The sequence below is a fragment of the Anoplophora glabripennis genome, unplaced genomic scaffold (assembly GCF_000390285.2).
Source record: "Anoplophora glabripennis isolate ALB-LARVAE unplaced genomic scaffold, Agla_2.0 scaffold253, whole genome shotgun sequence".
NCBI classification, from domain to species: Eukaryota; Metazoa; Arthropoda; class Insecta; order Coleoptera; family Cerambycidae; genus Anoplophora; species Anoplophora glabripennis.
This window is the reverse complement of record NW_019416337.1, coordinates 679,840-701,657: the sequence shown is the minus strand read 5'-3', so window position 1 is coordinate 701,657 and position 21,818 is coordinate 679,840. Positions and strand designations below refer to the sequence as shown.

General features: G+C 31.7%; 1 protein-coding gene across 1 annotated transcript in view; it reads left to right on the top strand.

Moving 5' to 3' along the window:
* Positions 1-2,640: 2,640 nt before the first annotated feature.
* Positions 2,641-21,818, top strand: part of LOC108912990 (alanine aminotransferase 1) — a 21,604-nt gene continuing 2,426 nt past the window's right edge. Inside the window, exons 1-2 of the mRNA XM_018718433.1 lie at positions 2,641-3,079; positions 17,269-17,578. Of these exons, the coding sequence (XP_018573949.1) occupies positions 2,801-3,079; positions 17,269-17,578 (589 nt within the window). The 5' untranslated portion in view covers positions 2,641-2,800. The remainder of the gene's footprint in view (positions 3,080-17,268; positions 17,579-21,818) is intronic.

The window sequence follows — 21,818 nt, the reverse complement described above, 5'->3', positions numbered from 1 at the left end:
CAAATTTTTTTGTAATTAGTAGTGCCAACAGAAAGAAGGATTATGGTCAACTATTGGACCAAAATACTAATACATATACGAAGTTGTATCAGATATTCCCGTTCAGTTCACTTGTTATGGTAAGTTTTGGTTATATATTCTAACCTAAGTTTTGATGTTGACATTAGCTTTGTTCCTAGTGCATTAAAATAAAATCAGTTTCCAACAGGCAGGTGCACACGGTTTTGAGTCAATTAACGCAATGAATTTTGAACCTTATGTAAATTGTAAACACTATATCGGAATGCGCATAGCAGGATCAAAGCTATTTACAAACTTAGGATTTTTTCTAAATTTATGCGCTTTAAAAACTTATCCCAAATCTCTTTGAATAAATAAATTTTTCTATGATCCTGTCAAAAGTGACGGCTTTTAAAATTATTTTTAATGTCAAAAGTGAGTGTTTATATCGCGTTTGATTTTATTGCGAGATATTTTAGAAACAGTTTTTTAAAAACGTAAAAACTACGCTCATTATTAACATTTTTTTGGGACACAATCGACTTGGGTATACGATCTCAATTGAAACCGCATAAAAACATTTAAAGACGTCCAGAAAATTTTAGTCCTGTCTCGTCTAGATGTACTATATTCCGAGCTATATTACCATATAATTACCATAAAATTGTCAAGTTTTTTATGTTTAAAATCGCTTTGTAATAAAGCATATCGTAAAATATCTAAAGATTTATAATTATAATCAGGATAATCGCTTAATTTATCACGAATCATGTTTAAAGTAGGAACTTTATTTTCTTTATACATATTATAAATTGTGCGCCGCATTACATCTGGTAAAATCGTCAGTTTTCTAATTTTGTATTTTTCCGTTTCCTCTGTGCCGTGATCAATCCTTCTTTAATTACGCCATAAATTGGACTTTTTTGGATATCTTAGTCAATTCGTTAATCCGTTTCCTAACTTTTTTATCACATTTGTTCACTATTTTCAATTTTCAAACATTCATCTATATTTAATATAATACGTTGACTTTTTATGTGTAAATCTTTGTTTTTAAACTCTGAGTTTGTTTCGATGTTTTCGACAAAAACCGGTTCCACTATTTGGGGATTTTTCCGAGTTATTTCGTTATCCTCCGCTTCTAAGAGTCTCCAGAGAGCCACGATAAATTACTAGATAATTACATATAACATTTATTTTAATAACTATTACCCTTTACTGGTTACGAGATGAACAAATAATAATATCAAATAATAAATAATAAATAATAATACCTACCTACGTATTATACCAACAACATACCCCGCCAAGCAATGCTCTGCACGGCACTGGCAAAGCGGCAAAGCTAAGTGAACCCGTGTACCATACAAATTATTTACGACCTAGTGGACCAATACAGGTTTGCTTTGATGACCAGCGCGCCGCCGTCAATTCTACATCAAGTGGATTAATTTATACATCAGGCGGACTAGTTTACCAATACCGGACTGGCCGAATTGCCATTCGAGTATAAATTACGAGACACATTATGGTCAAATCATAAGAAGAAATTTCAGGAGAAGTGTATACGGTGCTGTGCTTTAAGATTTACAGGTTCCAATTGACATCGGAACAACTATACATTGTGTGGCTTTTTACGAATATTATATTATCGCGGCAGTTTTGAAAATATTGGATGATATCGCTTTAAACTCTTTACGTAATTGTGAGTTGAGTTTACACAGAAAACTATCACAGCACCCCATAGAGCATATACTACACGCAGAAAGCACGCTAACGGCGACAGTGTAAACGAGTGACAAAGAGATAATTTGGGTACTGTCTTTCTCTCTCGTGGGAGCACGTGATTGGCTAATGCAACTTCTTCCTCAACTATTAGAGAGAGAGAGAGAGAGGGCAAGTACCCAAACTATCTCACTTGTATCTAGATTTCTGGGATCTAAGAACATTGTTTTTGTTGCTCCATTGCATAGAAAGATGTTCAATTTATTTGGATTAGCTTTATAATAAAGACTCTAATATTTGCCAGCTATAATCAATAATAACCAGTGTCAGTAATTATAAACAGTAAAAAAATTAAATTTTCATCTTCAGGCATTTCCAGCCTGCCAGTTTTTTTTAACATTTAACAATTTTGTAGGGACCTGGCTCTTTAGTGACGAGTGGGCCACTGTGTGTGTATTCTGTGTTGCCTACATAATTTTCTTCGCTATAAAAGTTGAGAGTAGGTATTTTCATTTTATATCTATATTAATTTTTTTAAACACACACCTTCTTTCTTATTATTTTATAGTTCAGTTGTCAAGGTATTTGTAGAAATAAATATAAAGTTATGTAATACTTAAGTATACCTATATTACCCATTTATTTTTAATTTCTTGAATGTTGTCCAATTCAGTTGGTAGCGCTACGCGAAATTGAAATTGCACATTGTGGAATCAGCTGTTTTCGAAATGAATTCTATATTGAAAAATCAATAGGTACATTACTTAGTGCAGCCTTTCGGCCTTGTACTTCGGATATATAATTTTTGTTTTACTGAGATAAACTTTTGACGTATGGTCTAATAAATTAATCTAATTTTAAGGCTATCGTATTTCTTTATTTTTTTTATAGCATGTTAAGTCGGTCAATAGTACATTAGTATATACTTCGATGCGTTGACGGCACGACACCGCGTATTGCAAAAAAGTGCAGTTGCTTACAACTGGATTAATTTGTTAACAATACTTCATTAGTGATTTCAGGAAATACCTAACAAATAAACATTCATTCCCCAATAGTGAAATAGACCAATAATATGTCGACTACACGTTTATTATCTCCACTCCATTTTTACAGCTACAGTAATGGTTTTAACCTGCGCCAATCGAGCCGTACGTCATTCGGCAGGCACAAGTCAACTGTGGGGTTTTTGTGGTTTACAGCATCTCAAAAACAAATTTGTCGCACGATGGCGAGTCAAGCACAGCCTACGTTGACTTTGGATAATTTAAACCCTAATGTCAAGCTTATGGAATATGCGGTCCGAGGACCACTCGTTATTAGGGCAGGAGAGATAGAAAAAGAACTAGAAAAGGTAAACCAACACTCTGCTTTTTCGCTTTCGCTAACTTATGCAGCTTAATAAATATGTTAGTGCTTAGGAAATTAGCGATAATTGTATGCACTTTTGAGCTTCAGGGTGGGTTGAAACATATTTACTATCGGTTTCTTGAAAAAATCAATCTCAATATTGATTATTTTAGTAAGTATAAATAACATGCTTATTAACATTACGTTTGTACGTTCTGATATTATTTTTCAAAATCATATTTAGATTTGATACCGTTAATAATTATATTAAAACGATTTATTGATATTAAAATTTAACAACGAGGTGCGAACCCTTCTTTTATCAGTAGGTATATATCTTTAACCTTTTTTCTTAATTTTAAAACTTTATATGAATGAAAATTTTTTGTTCCTGGTGAGTAATCCAATCTACTAGTATTTATTTATTCTTTACGGTAGAATTAATTTATGCAATTTTAGGCATCACTAGCTTATTAATAGGTAACTAATTAAAAAAAAATAGTCAATGAATATTAAATTAACAAGTTGATTACCGACCTATATACAAAAAGTAATCTATTTATTTTCTTTAAGCATGTTTACATATTTATTTATTATTTAATCAATTTTTTATTTATTGCTAAGTGTAGGTAACTACTATAAGTTATAAATTTGTTTCCAGTAAGCACGCGATTTGCCTATTTTCACTCAATAACATTGATCAAACAGAGATAGATATGTAAACCCTTAAAAATATAGATCTGAAAAGCGAAAGTGTTTTTACGATATGCGTTCACATGATGCGATCTGCGTCAAGGTGACAATAACATTTGAATGTGATGGGAGTGGTAAAAACGAGTGGTTGTAAATAAAAAGCAGTATTACCTGATTAACAATTTCTGAATTTGATTAATCTCATTTGTACTCACTTTATGGCGCCTATTCAATTTAAAATACGACCTTGACCTAGGATATGTTTTCTTTTATTAAATATAATTTAAAAAGAATACAGCAAAAATAATTTGATGCTAATCATTAAAACGACATTAAAATATAACGTCGTTCTCAGAATTTATTTATTTTCAGTAGTTTTCACAAGATCTGTCGATCATCCTTTTCGCTGCAACTGCTATGTCCGTATACAACAAATATTCTATTTATTGAATTAATTAATTTAGTTTATTTAATTTATTAATATGTATAGAATACTAAAATGTAAAAAATAATTATTGCAATAGAGCAATTATACAGGGAATAAGAAAGCGTCTATATCACCTTACTAAAACAAAACTTTCAATATATATCTATTGACATCGAATATACAAGACGAGATGTAAGAAAATTTATTATCCATACAAACAAAATTTAAAGAAAGATTCCCTAATCTTTTATTCAGTATTAACTAACGACTTTTTATATTATAGTTTTATAGTTAAAGTTATTTAGATATTGCGATGATAAAAACAGTAAACCAAATTTTTATTTGAACCCTGTCGGTAGGATGCGCAATGGCAAATTAATGGAGGGGAGGGGGTTACTTCTGCTATGGGTTACCTATAATAGTGCCTACATTTCTATCTAATTCTAGATGAACAGTCCTCTTTTTTTAATTTACGCATTTCAGGGCTTAAGTTTAATTTGTGCAGTTGAGCGGAAATATAATAAGTCGCGCCTTGTTGGCTGTGCATAGTTCTCAATCAGTTAAACAAAGCGCCAATGCCAATTATTGCGAGTAGGAGCGTAAATATACTTGAGTACCAAATGACTTCTGAATAATAGTGTTAGTACTACTCGTATATACAGACACAATTTAACATTACAGAATAAAATTCAGGCTTTAAAAATGCAAAAAAATCTCTTCTATACTGATATTTTAAGCTTGTTTTAAAAAACCTAAAAAAATATTATTACAATAATTCTGACTGCTAAAATCCATATTAAGGTCACCAAATCTTGATTCGTTCTATCGTTCTGTTTTGCATTCAATCAGGGGAGTGATTTAGCTGTTATGCTGTGACATACGACACTTTCTCTTCAGGTCAGGATTCACATGATTATTTAGCTGATTAATTTGTAGTTCCACACTAGCTTTATCGTGGCAGTGTATTTAGAATAATTAAACAAGACAATTTTTGGTTAGTTTAGGAAAAGTAAAATTAAAAAATGTATATGAGATAATTTGAAAGAGAAATGAAAATGAAAGAAAACAAGTGCCAATATTTGCTAAAATCTATAGCGCTAAGTTATACACGCAATATATTGATGTACAAAGTTAGCTTCAGATGATGCGGTCATTGCCAAATATTTGTCAAAGGTAAACAAATGCCGTGTTATGTAGATGCTGTTTATCGATACTTTCGAAAACTTGCTAAAGATTGACAAACAGACACCAACAAAATGTACGCACGCTCAGATTTCACATTTGTATGTGTTGTATGGCATATAACTTTGCCGCTGCAGATTTTATTCAAATAATCTGCAAATACAAATATATAAATATATATAAATGGGATGTTTCACGTCAAGCGGTTCACTGACCTGGACAAAAATTGCGTGGAACGATCGAGACGTGTAAGGGCTCAAAATGTGTGAGTGGTACTTTTTAAAAATCCAAATTGGCGAACCCAATATGGCGGCCGGAAGCTGGAGAAAACCTGAGTGTACGGCAAAAAAGGGTTGTGAAAAAAAAATTTGCAACCAATCGGGTCATTTTTTTAGCTAAAATTGTAGCTGAGAGACACCTCTTAAACGCTGGTGTGGTTGGATGAAAAAATCCAAAATGGCGGATCCAACATGGCAGTCAAAAAACCGATTTGGTGACTGAATTTTTGAAAATCAACCGATCTACACCAAACTTGGTATACGGGAGTTTTTGAGGTCGCTGATTACGAATCCGAGGTTAGATTTGCAAAATTCAAGATGGCGGACGAAATTTCGGAAAATCGAACAATTTACCACCAAATTTGTTATATAGGGACTTTTGGGGTCGCTGATCATGTACTTCGGTTGAATTTGCAAAATTTAAGATGGCGGATCCAATATGATGAAAGATTTTATCCGTCATACTGGATTTGTCATTTTTTAACGACCTCCGAAAACCCCCCATATACCAGATTTGGTGGAAATCGGTTGATTTTCCGAAATTTCGTCCGCCATCTTGAATTTTGCAAATCTGACCTCGGATTCGTAATCAGCGACCTCAAAAGCCTCCGTATACCAACTTTGGTGTAAATCGGTAAATTTTTTAAAATTCAGTTACCAAATCGGTTTTTTGACGGCCATGTTGGATCCGCCATTTTAGATTTTTTCATCCAACCACACCAGCTGTTAAGAGGTGTACCTCAGCTACAATTTGAGCTAAAAAATTACCCGATTGGTTGCGAATTTTTTTTTTCACAACCTTTTTTTGCTGTACACTCAGGTTTTTTCCTGCTTCCGGCCGCCACATTGGGTCTGCCATTTTGAATTTTTGAAAAGTACCACTTTGCGTCTGAAAGCCTCTTACTAGACGAACATTTTAAGCCCTTACACGTCTCGGTCGGTGATCCACTTGACGTGAAACATAACAAATACAAATCGTATGCCGTTTGTATAGTTTGGAAAATATTTGAAGTGAAGATATACTTTCGAATGCATCAGTATACACCATCCACAGTATACGACATTTGTTTACGATTGGCAAATACTCGTATGTATGTATTCGTGTCAATCTACATAGGTTCGCATTCTCGACTATTCAGTCGACTATATCAATTTGCATTTGTCCACATTTATAAATACATATTTGGCAAGTTGTTTAAAAATGATAATAATTTATAAAACCACTAAATTCCGATCGAGCCTCTACTGCTCCTGCATAATAATCTAGAAATACATGTATATATTTGTAAAAATAATCACTCAGTTGTACGATAACCTACCTTGCCGTTGATTTTGATCACATGAAAGCTATTAAGATACAGATAATCTAATCAAGGTAATTTTTGCCTGTTATTGGAATTGAAAAAAAAATATGAATATAGATAATGTTATAATACATTAAATCAAATCACATATCAAGTCATACAATTAAATACAATAAAACCGTATTAGTCACTAATTGTATTATCGATATATTGAACTTTTATTCGATTCGATTTGTGTCTTGATCTGCCGAAATAAGATAATTACATATTATTTAATTTAGATATCGGAAATTTATCGCATAATTCACTGTCTGATTGGAAACTTGTTACCATTGCCGTATCGAATTCTTATGCAATTTTGTAGAACACGAATTATTACTTTATACACAATGTTCATTTTGTAATATTGCCAAATGCTTAGAATACCTATACCTACCAACTAGTGCTAGCAAAGTAAATCTTACTTCGCCAATAATCTAAAAATAAGTAAAAATGGTGTGCATGGATATCCTAGCAGTAAGGCAAAGGAAAATTTTAGAAATTTGTGTTACATAATTTTTGACGTAGATTTTAAATGCAGCAGTGGCCAATGATCAAAAACAACTACTAGTAGTAAAAGTATGGTAGAAAAGTTTTTAAAATTTGTTCAGTGATTTTAAGATTTTAGGAAATAAAGAAATAACAATGCACCGTTCGTTTGTTTTGGTTTTAAAAGAATTTGAATTTAAAACGATGTTTATATTATTTATTACTTCCTGATTTGCATACAAATGCAGTGTTAATTTGAACCGGAAGCAGCAAGTCGACTCATTTTGCTTTTTATCAATAAACAATTCGTCAAGCGTGTGAATGAAAATAAACAATTCAAATATTTATTATAAAATAAAACCCATAAAAATAAATAGGAAACAGAAATAATAGATGCTATCAATAAATTAGGGGACGGATGTATCATAATACAAGTTTATAAAAAAAATATAACTGAGTGGATAATTAATCGTTTAGTACTAAATCTCCAACTATAAGCATAAATTTGTTGTATTGTGCGAGTTGTTCAGTGTTTTTTTTCCTTCAACAGTTAAATTTCTATAGATATTCCATATACAGGGTGTCCCGCATAAGACCCGACACAGAGCAGGTGTATGTAGGAGTGTCCAGAATATTGTGCCCCAAAGTGGGGCCCTAATTTCAAAAAAAATTAATATCTCTGCAACACTTTACCGTAGAAGAACCAAATTTGGTACATGATTTATAGGTTTATTACTGGTTACATTTTATATACGTGGAATTATTTCCGACATTTTTTTTCACATGACAATAAAGAATGTTATTTGTGAAAGACAGCAATAAATTATTTTTTATGAACCCTAAGTAGCTAAACTTATATCAAATTTAAAATATGACGCCTTGAAATAGTTTACATAACTAGTCAGTAATTTTTTTAGGCTAAAAAACTATTACAATTTTCGAACGAATTTTTTTATTTAGAAATAATTTTGTTTCGTGGTCGTATTTTTACTATGTATTTGTATTTTTAAATGAATTGATAATTTACTCAGCGATATAAATTATTTAAATAGTTATTGTTTATGTGATATTATAATATGCCGTTGGGAATAGTCCAAACCGTTTTCATTATAAAATTGGCAGGCATTTCACTTTGTACGCAACCGAATGCACAGAAGATTTTAGTATATTTCTATTCATTATCAAGTCATATACTCATATAAGCATGTTATTCATAACAACATTAATAAACATTATTACATCATCTGAAAAAACATGTTCCAGGAAGTAAATTTACGCAATTAACGTTATTTAAATGTAATCAGTGGCGTCCCCAACTATTATACGGTTGGTTTGCTAACTGCAAGGAACCCTTTAAATAGCCTTAATTTTACTTTACTTATAATTAGTAATTAATTACTTACGTATAATTTTGATTAGTGCCAAATGTTATTTAGTAGCCTAATTAAAATTAAAGCAGATATATATTTTTTATTATGTTGCATTTTCTCGCTAGAGAAAACCAATGAAAAAAAGGATGGACTTGTTGGCAAATTGCCAAAATTACGTTAACAAAGAGAATTATAATTGGTAATTCATGGTAGTATCACTAACCTTACAAAATAGCGTCAATTGAATTGATTTGACAGACGACAGATTTGAAAACATTGTCACAGGATAATACAAATCAGTACCTACCTATGGTCAATTTTTAATAAATAAGTTTTAAGAGGAGCAAGCTGACCATATTAAAAGGGAGTAGATTATCTTGTGTTCTAAGGATCTATGAGTATGGCGGAGTTTTTAAATTTCTTAGAGAAGTTGTTTGTGCTTTTGCACGACATAATAATAATTTTTTTTCGAATAAAATATAAAACGGGGATTTTACATGAATATCCCTGTATATATTTACATAATTTTGATTTTGCTTATTACATCGCCAAGGTAGTGCCATGCGATCTCACTGTTCCTCGAATGTCATTACAAACGAATTCCAATGTTTTAAAACCAATATCATGGATAACTTCAATTTATCAAAAAAATTTCAAATAGTTTCTTACGTCACTAATCAATGGGCGAAATATCTATATAAAATAGTATTAAATAAGAAATCATGCTTAGCAAATAATAATATTCCACTTTTTTCTACCTTAACGATAAAAACAGTTGAAGGGCAAATAATAAATTCTATAAATTTTAATCAAAGAGGAATAAAGATTTAAGTAAAACATTTAGGAATGGAATTGATAGTTAACGCTGATAAGTTATCGACAGATTAAACGTTAAATGTTTGAACAATTTGGAAATTCCATTTCACTTAATGCCTATATTATTATATATATTTTGTTATTCTCATTAAAAAGTCTTGTTATCACCTTAAAAGTAATTTTCCTACTGTTCCCGTCATTGAAATTACACAAAATCGATTCTGGCAACCTTCGACTTACTACCTAGTTATTCAGGAATATACACAGAAATTATTATTGTTTGCTGCACCCCCCAAAGGGTACTGTTATCACAATAAAGATAAAGTTTGAAGCTGATGTTTTAATCAATTAAGATTTCATATATCATGAACAAGCACGTAGCACAATATTTACTCTCGATTTAGTATTTAATGATCTTAATTTTATCCTTGTTTTACTCGACAATGTTTCTGTGGTAAAAAGACAAAATAGTACAAGTCTAATTATTCCTAAACTGACATTTTTGCTGTTGCATGTCCATGTACCTATTAGTCACAGTATGACAAAAGACATTTTGTTATTGTTGCACGTCCACAAACCTATTAGTCATAATATGGCAAAAGGAATAAAGTCTACAAGAAATAGTTTTGTATTTACCTAACGATTCAAAAATTAGTAGTTAGGTAAGTAGACTTAAGCCTTTTATTGTAAATTTAACCAGTATTAGCCAATAGAGCTGTCAGACAGAGCCGCAATTCAATGGCGTGCCAAGCGGGTCAACCAAAACATGCATGAGCCGCTGCCTCATAATGCTTTTCATTTTCACATCACGTTAGTATACTGTTCCCTTTTTTATCGTGCGGATGTTGCGTAATTAATTTCTATCCGTTGGTGTTTACGGTGGTGTATTGTAGACAATTTAATTTGTTGCTTTCTAATAAATAATGCGTACGCCTATGTCCCGCGTTCAATTCTGACAGCCATATTAATCAATACCATATAGATATACTAGGTGTCCCAGAAGTAAGTGCCAAGATTTGGCTCATCAAAAGCAACAACTTTCGTCTAATAAAGTTTTTTGAAAGTTTGTCCAGAATTTTTTTCTCAAGAAAGTAACAGTAACGGGTCGGCTATGGATTAAAGAAATATCTAAATGACCTGTGTTTTATGCAATTACTCACTACCTCAAATTTGTTTACTAGACTCCGTGTCAAGTGTAAGAATTATGACGAGGTATCAACAGTTGTGATTGTGTCAAGTTTTAGTGAATATGTAAACATTGTTAACTTACGATGATTTGAGTAAAAGCTTATATGCTTATACCTCGTAAATATTTTTTAATAATTCATCATCTATGTGAAGCAAAAGTTTCAATCAGTTTTATTATTTGAATCGTTTATACTCACTTCTGATTATTTGGCCCGCAACAAGTGTATTAACAGTAATTTACGTGGAATTTTCTTTTAATAATTGTATGATAATTGTATGTTAATTACGTGGTCGCCACAAAAGTAATAATTGGGAATTCCGGAAACATTAATAAGATAATGGTAATAATCGCACTTGCTTGACAACGAGTGAATTAACTGGCATGAATAAATGAATGTATTTTAATATTTTCTTATCAGCTCAGCTTACATGTTTTTATGTAGGTGTATGAAATAGTCAGTGATACACATTAAAATAATATATTTATTTTATTACTATGTTGTAGTGCAACTTTTTTGCTTTGATCTGAAAACAGCGTCTTAACTTGAACATGAGATAAAAAAATATGTTGATGTTGATTAAATAATAAATTTTTCATATTGTGAAAATGTTTATTCCTTGATGTAATGTTTTAGAAATATATCGGTATTATTCAATAATAACTGAAGAGCTAGCTGTGCTCTAATAATTTACAGATTCCAAGATTATTTATCTACATGTAGTTTTGTTATTATATTTGTTACTTTTCGTGTTCTGAACGTTGTGTTTTCTTCATACACATCAACTTTCAATATTGACTAAATTCAAATTTTTGTGTTCATGGATTATTTGGATTTTTTTAAATCTAAGAAAACTATAAATATCTCAAAAGTAAATTGAATTATATAGGTACAAACTTTGAGTAAAATTTACAAGCTGTATCAGCAATATTTTATCAAATTTTCCTGTGACATAATTACACGAAAAAACATCGTATGTACTTTAAATATCAGCACGGGTTGTGAGAGCCTTTAAATCAATATTGATTGATAAACTCTACCATTAGCACCAACAAAGTTAGTGGCATTGTTTAAATATTACTTGACAAGCTAAATCGGAATGTGAACCAGTTTAATGCGATTAAATATCGTTAATTATGTATGTTCTACATTTTGCCAACTTTTATCTCATAGCAACTACTGCAGTCAGTCCGCACCATGGAAATATTCTTGAAGGAGTTGCTCGGCAGCTTGGCAATTCATCCATTTATTTAAACTACGTCTAGCGGTTCAGTTTTATAGCATGGAAACAATTTTACTTTGCTTTAAAGGTACCGAGCTGATTCAAATTAATCTTAAAAATATTCTTATCAAATGAATTAATTTGAATTTGGTACCTTTAAAATATAAGAGTTAATAATATAAAAAATTTACATTATAATTAAACAAATTCCAGAATTCACCACCAAGTAAACTTCTGATACATTAGAAATGAATATAGTTGTCATAGATATAAATAAAATAAGTTGTAACTGGTATATAAATGAATTTATTTATGTATTTATTCAAACACTGTGGCATATATTTAAAAAAAGTGCCTTAATACCTCGAAAGCAGTAAAAACTATTCCAACTACTTACCCTCAAAATCACAAAACAACTCTGAAAACCGACAAAAGCAGCTACACCTTATCGACATATCAACAACAATCTGACAAGTCATTGTCACAAATTTTCCCTTTCTTTGAATTTTAAAACTGTATATTGACTTACCATCCCTACACACAAATTAACCCACTTCTAGGTCCAACCTACACAACGACACCAAAAATGTTCCGTTCGCTAGGTTTGTAAGAGTTTTATCTTTAAATTTATACCTCCAAGTTTCATTGATAAAAGATCGCCATAATACTCAACGTATTGCTTTAGTTGATTTCATTATCGGTCAAGCTTTAAGGGCATTTCCTGACAAGAGAAATATGACTATTAATTTCAGTAAAAGATATCTGAATCCATGGCTCAGTACTTCTGGAACAGATAAAATATTGAACTTCAGCAGGGCAGCAAATTAAAGTTTTTGGTTCTACTCTGAATTGATGATATCACAAGACACCTCTGTCCTAGATGGATAGAGTAATGCGAGTAGTAGGTACCAGTATGTACACAGAGAAATATTTTTAATCAGCAAAAATTTGTTAACTTATGCAATTATGCATGAATAACAAACAATAATCATTCATATCAGTACATATTTATTGTATCCTTATAATACAGTAGTAACATCTAAATCAATTCGTTTCTGTCCAGTTACTTTTGTAAGGTTTCGGAAACCGGTACTTTCAAGGGAGACAGCAACTTTAGCTCCATAATTTTTCTTACTTAGTTCCGATCAAATAGAAGATGGTTGACTGAATAAAAAAATAATCATCTTTAAAAACTTGTTGTATTTTCTCATGATAAAATACATACATTATATTTTAAACACAGAGAGTACAATTAATTATTGAAGGAATCCTCAAAAAAAGATCATTAATTGCTAAAAGAATACTTTTAGGAAACCAACGTGGGCACAAATCACGTATACGCTAGTTAAATCGCTAAATTAAGTTATGTTAGGTTTTTGTCTAAAATACCATGACACTGATTTGGAGTAAATCAATTTAACAAGCATTCATTAACTTCACAAAATAGTAAATTTATAATGCATGGATGGCTTTTCATAATTTTTTTTTTAAGTTATTGTGTACCTGTGCTTAAAGTTTGTGGCAATCATGAAATTATGAACTAAAGCTAATATATAAATTTCAATTTCAGTGTTTGAAGATTCACTCTTGTTTTTTTACGGTAATGCAATTTTTGTCCCCGGATTCTGAAAGATGGAATTTTACGTTCGTAATTCGTGGATGATTTATTTTTTAAGGTTATGTTCAAGGTTATTTGAAGGTCAATTCTTGTCGTTTGATAGTACTAAAATTTCTAAAAGAACGGGAAATTTTACGTTTGGAGACGTGGTTAAGTATTTTTTTCATTTTCAAAATCATTTAAGAGTCAAATCCCCTTCTCGAACTTCTCAGGTTGGTATCTCGGCGAAATATCGAAAAAATGACCTGTTTTGTTTGTCAGAGACCGCTTGGAGACATTAGATTTGACCTTGAAGGTCATTTTGATAAAAAATCACTAGAATCGTCTATATGAGGTCTGGTTTTTATCACTTTTGATAAAAATGCCAATGATAGACTTCTTATTCGAGAATTTGGTTCTACATACTCTCAGCTTGTGGCTGATTGGTTTCACAATGAGGATATTTCAAATCCTGCTACCTCAGAATATACTGGAGACGGTGACACTGCTCCAAAAGGGTATCTGTGGCATGATCAATTGAAAAACAAGAGTTGATCTTGCACCAATCTTGAACATTGCCTTCAAGTTTAAATCCACCAAATGGTGGTAACGTATGGGTATGGGTATGGGAGTCTAATCTATCACACATTGAATTCTCTTTCCTGCGAGGTTGTGTAAAATTATCTAAAACAAAAAATATTCTGTACAGGTTGGGTCAAATTCGACATTTTCTATTTCCCGAAAAGATAGAAAAAAAAAACTAGTTTAAACATCAGGAGTGATTTTCAATTTTAGTCGTTTTTAAGGTGCTCTATAACATTTTTGTTTATGAAAATATTTAATTTGAGTAAAGAAATTATGTACACAGTTTTTTACATAGAATCCAGTGGCACACGCGATATTTTTTTATTGTAATTTATTTACACAAATTTTTTTCCAAGGTATAAACACCAAAAATTAATTATTGGGCGACACGATATCTGTAGTCAGAGTTTCGGACAAAATTCTGTGTTTTCTCAGTCGTAGTTATAATCAAATTTTTAAACATGTAAATAAGAAAGAGAAAGACTATATGTACTTAATGTTCTATGATTATCTAAGTTTATTTTGGGTAGTCCTATATAAATGTCTATGTCATTATTTTTACACGGATTACTTTATTGTTTACACTCATTAGTCATTATTTGAAAAGGACTTATTATATCGTCGTAAATAAATATTTATTTAGAACTAGTAGAATTTTTTATAATGGAATAAAAAGCAGCATGAACCCAAATTGATTGATACAAATTTTAGTTGATTCAGATGGGTAGGTATCTGTTTCTTTAGTCTCCGTATTTTATTTAAGAATTTCATGGTTGCATCAGTTTTAAATAGTGTTTCCAACTGTTTAAGAAAAGATAAAATTAAAAATAACTTGGCGGCAAACAAACTGCGATATATTAGACTTAATAGTTTAACAGTCATGTGATCTATACAATATGGTGCATCACGTTAATAATAAAAATACAATAGCAGGAATGGAAAGGTTATGATAAAAGTTCTACATAGAATATAATTAAATTTGGCGTTTATTTAATTGTGTATTTATGCTACACTGAAGAGAACCATTAAAAAAATGCCACAAATGTATAATTATAGTAGGTTAAGGATTACCTATATCCTTTATATTTTAGCTCCAAATTGAGTTATGTATTTTTTCATAGCAACTGTGCGTGTTGCAGTTTTGTTAAAGTGTCAAATAAGTTCAGTTTAACAAAATTAGAATCCGTAACTTTCACTCACCTACCTAAATAATGCCGGATTTTCCTATAGATCTATTCCTATTCCTATATGCTATAGATAGCATTGAATATTCGAGCATTAAAATACAGGTATTTTACTCGGTTTTTTATTTTACTAGTTTCTTTCATGTAGTGAAATTATTAGAAATCTCTTTCAATTAGAGATTAATAATAGGGAGTTTTTGCATATCGGTTTTAAGAATACCGTAAACGGTAAAGTCACGTGAGAGGGCATTGCGCATGTGCGACAGTTACCGTTGGCGTTTATCGTTACGGTATTCCGATATCCAACCCAGATTACGGTATTAGTTTACCGTGCATTTAGGATAGTAATTTTGTGTACGAATAATAATCCATCCATTTTTCTTTCACTTGCCGATTGCCTTTTACCGCAAGAGTATCAAATGAAAGCATAACCGTCAGAATTGAGGTTAGGACACGCTTTACCATTGCGGATAAACGACACGATATGCAAAAACTGGAAGCATTCAGTACACGCTATTTGTCAATACGGTATTCAGTCACGTGTTTTTAACGTTTATCGTATTCGTAAATACCTTATGCAAAAACTCCCTATTAATTAAAGATTGGCCCGCAAAATAAATATTTTAAACGGATATTTGCTACCGCACCAATTCGTGACGTCATTTAGTGCAATCGAGAATCGCAAAGGCTTTCCGAATGCGCGTTTTTTAAGATTAGGTTCCGTCCCGTCGTCGGGTTGCGTTCTCGGTCGCACTAAATGACGTCATGCGTTCTTGATCCCGTGACCTAATATCTTTTAAAGTAAAGTAGTTAAACTACAAACGCTAATAATAAAAGAAAGTATAATATACGCAGCGTCAAATGAGAAATATATTTTTTTGAATGCCGTTGAATTGGACATGTATCGCTTACGAAGAGTAGACAATTAACAAATATTGAAACTAAAACCTTATCTAATGTCATTAATGTCAATGATTTACATCATACTGATATTTCAATTTACTTATTTTAAATAGTGGTTTCATATAATATCTCTCACATGTACGTAGATTTTCGGTGGCTACAAAATAGATTTCGTGCTACTATAAAAAAACATGTCCGCCAAAAAATCTAGAAAATTTTCATGTAAAATGCTATAAATTAGGTCTTCCTCTAAAAAATGTCCAATTTGCACAAAAAAATAAACCTATGTTTCCGGGAAAACTAAATGCCGACAGTCTGCATCTGTCAAGTTTTGCTTAAAAATCAAAATATCTCGAGAACGGTCAATCCTAAGTATGGAGTGTGCTATATGTTTTCAACTTAAATGTATGCTCTTTCCAAGAATGCAATAATATACAGGGATTTAAAATAAGAAAGTTAGTATCGAAGTACGATGAACTTGAAAATATTTTATCTTCGTAAACTCCACAGTCCGTATCACACCATCACAATTTCAAAAAAAATACTTCGAGCGATTTCCCAGATGAGTTCGTGGTGGGACACCCTATATAGTTCTTGTCATTGTGGTCTCGGAGTAACCTGAATTTCGTTAACGAAAAGTGTTATTAGGTTGCAATTGTTATAAATGTTAGAACATGAATGGGAGAACTATACTAAACTCCTACGTGGTGCTCAAAAGCTCAAATACAAACATTCATAAAATCCCTTTTTTGTACCTAAAATGTCGACACAATTACAAATGTACACAATGTACACAGTGTACACAATGTACACAATTATAAATGTTAGAACATGAAATACAAAACATTCATAAAATCCCTTTTTTGTAATTAAAATGTCGACACAATTATCATTGACATTCCGATTTACGGTTGCAGGGTGTGAAGAAACCGTTTACGGAAGTCATAAAAGCAAATATTGGTGATTGCCATGCCATGGGACAAGTACCTATTACCTTCATACGACAGATCCTGGCGTTGGTCACGTATCCAAAACTTCTCGACGATCCGAGCTTTCCAGACGATACAAAGAAAAGGGCAAGACAGATTTTGTCAGGATGCCGAGGCGGGTCAGTAGGATCATATACGGATTCCCCCGGGATAGAAATAATTCGCAGACACGTGGCAGAATACATAGAGAGGAGGGATGGAATTCCCTCTGATTGGCAGAATATTATTATAAGTGCTGGTAAGTCATTGTTTTCTAGTTTATAGTAACCCTGTTTGTCACTGTTGTTGGTTTACATGAAAGTTTAGCCTTGCCACAGTCTGAAAAAGTAAAATGTACAGGATGATTGATTTACGGAAGTACATAAATAGGGACTTTTTTAATTAAGATTTCCCTAGAATGTGAAATTTAACATTTAGTCCATAAGGACCAGTTTCTGATGTATGTAGACGTTTGTATCTTGGTAAACCATAATTCAGTGTATAATGTACATACTATGATTTACTTCTTTGATATTTAGATATTTGATTGTGACAAATATGAATACAGAAAGAGCCTTACCTACGTCAGAAAAATACATACAAAAATTATAGTCGAAATATTTATTATTTAAAAATATTACGTTCTGTATTTTATGCATAAATTGATATACGAACACATTAGTATTATACAGTATGCGCCTAAAGTATGGAATAAATTCAGTAAAAACAAAACAATTTTTTTTGGGAAAAATCCTCGAACAGGTCGATTTTTAATTTAAAAAATACATATTTTAGCATAAAAGGCCATTTTCAACCGTCATTTGTTTTCGAGTAATGACGTCATCGACATTTTTTTAAAATAGCAACTCCCTATTTTTTTCTTGATTTTGAAAGATAGATCCGACAGTATTAAAATGTTGCCATCTTACATAGGACATAAATGACGATTGAATGTTAGAAAACGTAAATTTTATTCATTAAAAAAATAACAATTTCTATGTCAAGCAAATACAATTCATTAAGTTTTCTACCTAAATTAAGTGTTCGAATTGTCACCCACCGACTTCTTGACAATTACACAAGTCTGTGTAGAAATTCTTCTTGCACATTATGAATTATTTCCGGGGTAACTCTGTGTATTTCATCTATAATACAATTTTGGAGTTCTTCTAAATTATGTGGTCTATTAACGTACACTTTGGACTTTAAGTAGCCCCATAAGAAATAGTCCAGGGGTGTAAGATCTGGGGATCTCGCGGGCCACCTCCTAGGAAAACAATTGTCCAGAAAATCTTGAACAGGGCGCGCATAGGGCGGAGGTGCACCGTCTTGCTGAAACCACATGGTGTCATCAGGAATATCAGGGTCATTATCGTTAGGAAAAATTACTGCAAGCGCTGGAACAAGGTCATTTTGTAAAAACTCTAAATGTCTTTCTCCTGTAAGGGTTCCTTCAAAGAAGAAAGGATTCTATTGTCCACTATTCCAGCCCACACATTTAATTTCTGTGGGTGTTGGGTGTGTGTCTCTGCCATCCAATGAGGATTTTCCCGACTCCAATACCTGCAAGTTTGACGGTTCACTGTACCATTGAGACAAAACGTGGCCTCGTCTGAAAAAAGTATTTGCCGCTGTAGATCTCTATTTACTTGACATAAATCCATCATAATTTCACAAAAGTGTAAGCGGCGGTCGGGATCGTCTTCATTGAGTTCCTGCACAAGTTGAATTTTGTAGTGATGTTATTTTTCCTTCCTGAGGATACGTAGCACTGTGGTCTGACTAATTTCATTGTTTAATGTAGACCAATCGTGAAGTATTATGAGGATTATCTACCCAGGCCCGGATCCAGAGACTGGTTTTGGGGGTGGCGCAAAGCACTTCTTTCAGAGGAGCTTGACACTAATGAATCCTTCTACTTGCATTAATATCGACTAACTGCCTGTTGTCGTATGGAGAAATTGAAGATCTTTAAAAAATGTTGTGCTTTGGGGGTGGCGATCGCCACATCGCCACCCCCCCTGGATCCGGGCCTGTATCTACCATACTTATCAAAATGTTCTGTTTGTGATCTTTACTAACGTTTGGACGTCCAGGTTTTGGAATATCTACAACATTGCCAGTTTCTCTAATTTTAGAGTTTATCTTACTGACTAAATCTTACTAAATAAATCGCAAACTTCCTGCTGCGTTCTAGTCTTATCCCCGCATCCGATAAGAATTAAAATTTCAATTCTTTGTGCGACAGTTAAATGTGCCATAATACTTTAATTTCAACATTAATTTTTATATCGCTCACAATACTTAGAAAGCCGATATGACAGTGACACTTTGTAAAGATTTACACATACGTGATCCATAAAAAACTTCAAGCATTTCGAAAAACTAAATTTAATAACGTTTTGGCTTTATTTTAATTGATTTGGGTTTTCTAACATTCAATCGTCATTTACTCGAAAACTTTTCTATGTAAGAGGGCAACATATTAATACTGTCAGATCGACAATGAAACGATCTTTCAGAATCAAGAAAAAAAATAGGGGGTTGCTATTTTAAAAAAATGTCGATGACGTCATTACTCGAAACCCAATTTTTTTTTCAATCTATATTGCAGAAAGATTTTTTATTAATGCAAATAAATATTTTCTCTATTTTTATTTAAAATGAAAGATTAAATAATGCCGAATCTAATGATAAGCAGGAGCAAAGCATTTATATGGCATACATATACGAGTACATGCTTCCCCTCCGGAAAGTTTCCATTTAAAATATTCCATTCAAACATGACGCAGTCGCGATTTTATATTGTACTAGTTTAATAGCAAGTATTACCGTCAATGCGTACATCTGTATTTTAAATACATAGTTCAAATTACGTAGGAACTAAAAATGTTCTTTTTCTGTGAATATTAGCGCTAATAAATAATTATTAAATTTAAAGAAATTTTATAATTTCATACATTATACAACATTTTTAGGTGGTTTTCGTTTCCTTTCAGTGCTCTGTATGCAAAAAATATATTGTCGTCGTACCGAGGTCAAAATAAAACTTATCCAGTTTCTTAATCGAACTAATACTTTATCACTTATTTATTTTAACTTATCGGTTTTAACAGCTATGTTCTCTAGTTGAATTATTTTTTGTTTATTACTTATTTTCGCGTCAAATATTTTATTACTACTTAATGTAACACAAATATATAATTAAGCATTTTATTTTTATTTTAACATATCTATTTGCGTCGAAAGTAATGTGATGAACTTGATTTTATGGAAAAAAGTTCTTATGAACATGGATTCAATAACGCTTAATGAAATGAATAAAAAAACACATACATTCATATTTTCAAAAGCATTTTGGGTAAGACAAATTCTCTATACATTATATAAAGGAATAAGATATAACAAAAAACAGCTATGTAATATGTATTAACGTTTCCTTTTTTTAAATATTTTTTGCCCTTGAATTTTTTGCTTGAAATGTTTCAGTTGCTCACTCCAAATGAATTACAGTATTATTTATTATAATTACGATTCAAATATCTCCTAAGTGCTGCCTGCATACTAGATTTTACTTATAAGTTACAAATCGTTTTATAGGTACTTATTTGAAAAAAAAACTAACAATTTTTGGCAACTTGATCCCTCTAGCACAAGGGTCGGCAACTGGCGGACCGCGGTCCAGGTCCGGACCGCGGAAGGTAAAATACTGGTCCGCTAAAAGTTTTTTGAAAGTATAAATTACTCAAATAAATTATTTAAAAAATGTTTTTTACGTTTAAGTGCCAATCTTATCATTTTTTCTAGTATTTTACAATTGTGTGAAGTAAGCAGAATAAATTTGAGTCCAAATTAAAATAAAAAAAATAAGAAATATGAATTTTTTTCTGGACCTCGTTAAAAATTTTCAAAAGTATCCGGACCGCACCTAAAATTACTTGCCGACCCCTGCTCTAGCAGCTAAACGAAACAATTTTGAATAGAAGCAAGTTTATTTAAATTGTATTATTTTGAATCAGAGAACATAATGGTAGTTCCCCGTACACGAATTTAGGACAGTATATTAAATGATAAAAGCACTTTGAATATTATATCACCTCCTTATTGTTTTCTATGCATCCTCTATCTTTTAATTGACGATAATTTCTTATCTTATTCTTAGGAATTCAATTTCGTTATCATACAATGTGGAACAGTCAAATGGAATAAATTCACTATCTCAATTATTGTGCAAATTTATAAAAAATCCCGAGACACGTGGATTTTGGCTTCTGAAATGACCTGCCTGTAACGTAAAAATTTCATCCCTAAATTCAACCCCCTTCGAATGGCAGTTACAACCCTTAAATTTTTATATGTGCACAATAATTGAGATACATACTGAATTTATTCAATTTGACTGTTCCACACTGTATAATGATACATACGCCGAATATGTATGTACTTAATAAGCTTCTATCAACAAATATATTAGTTACTTATGTCAAATTATAGTATAT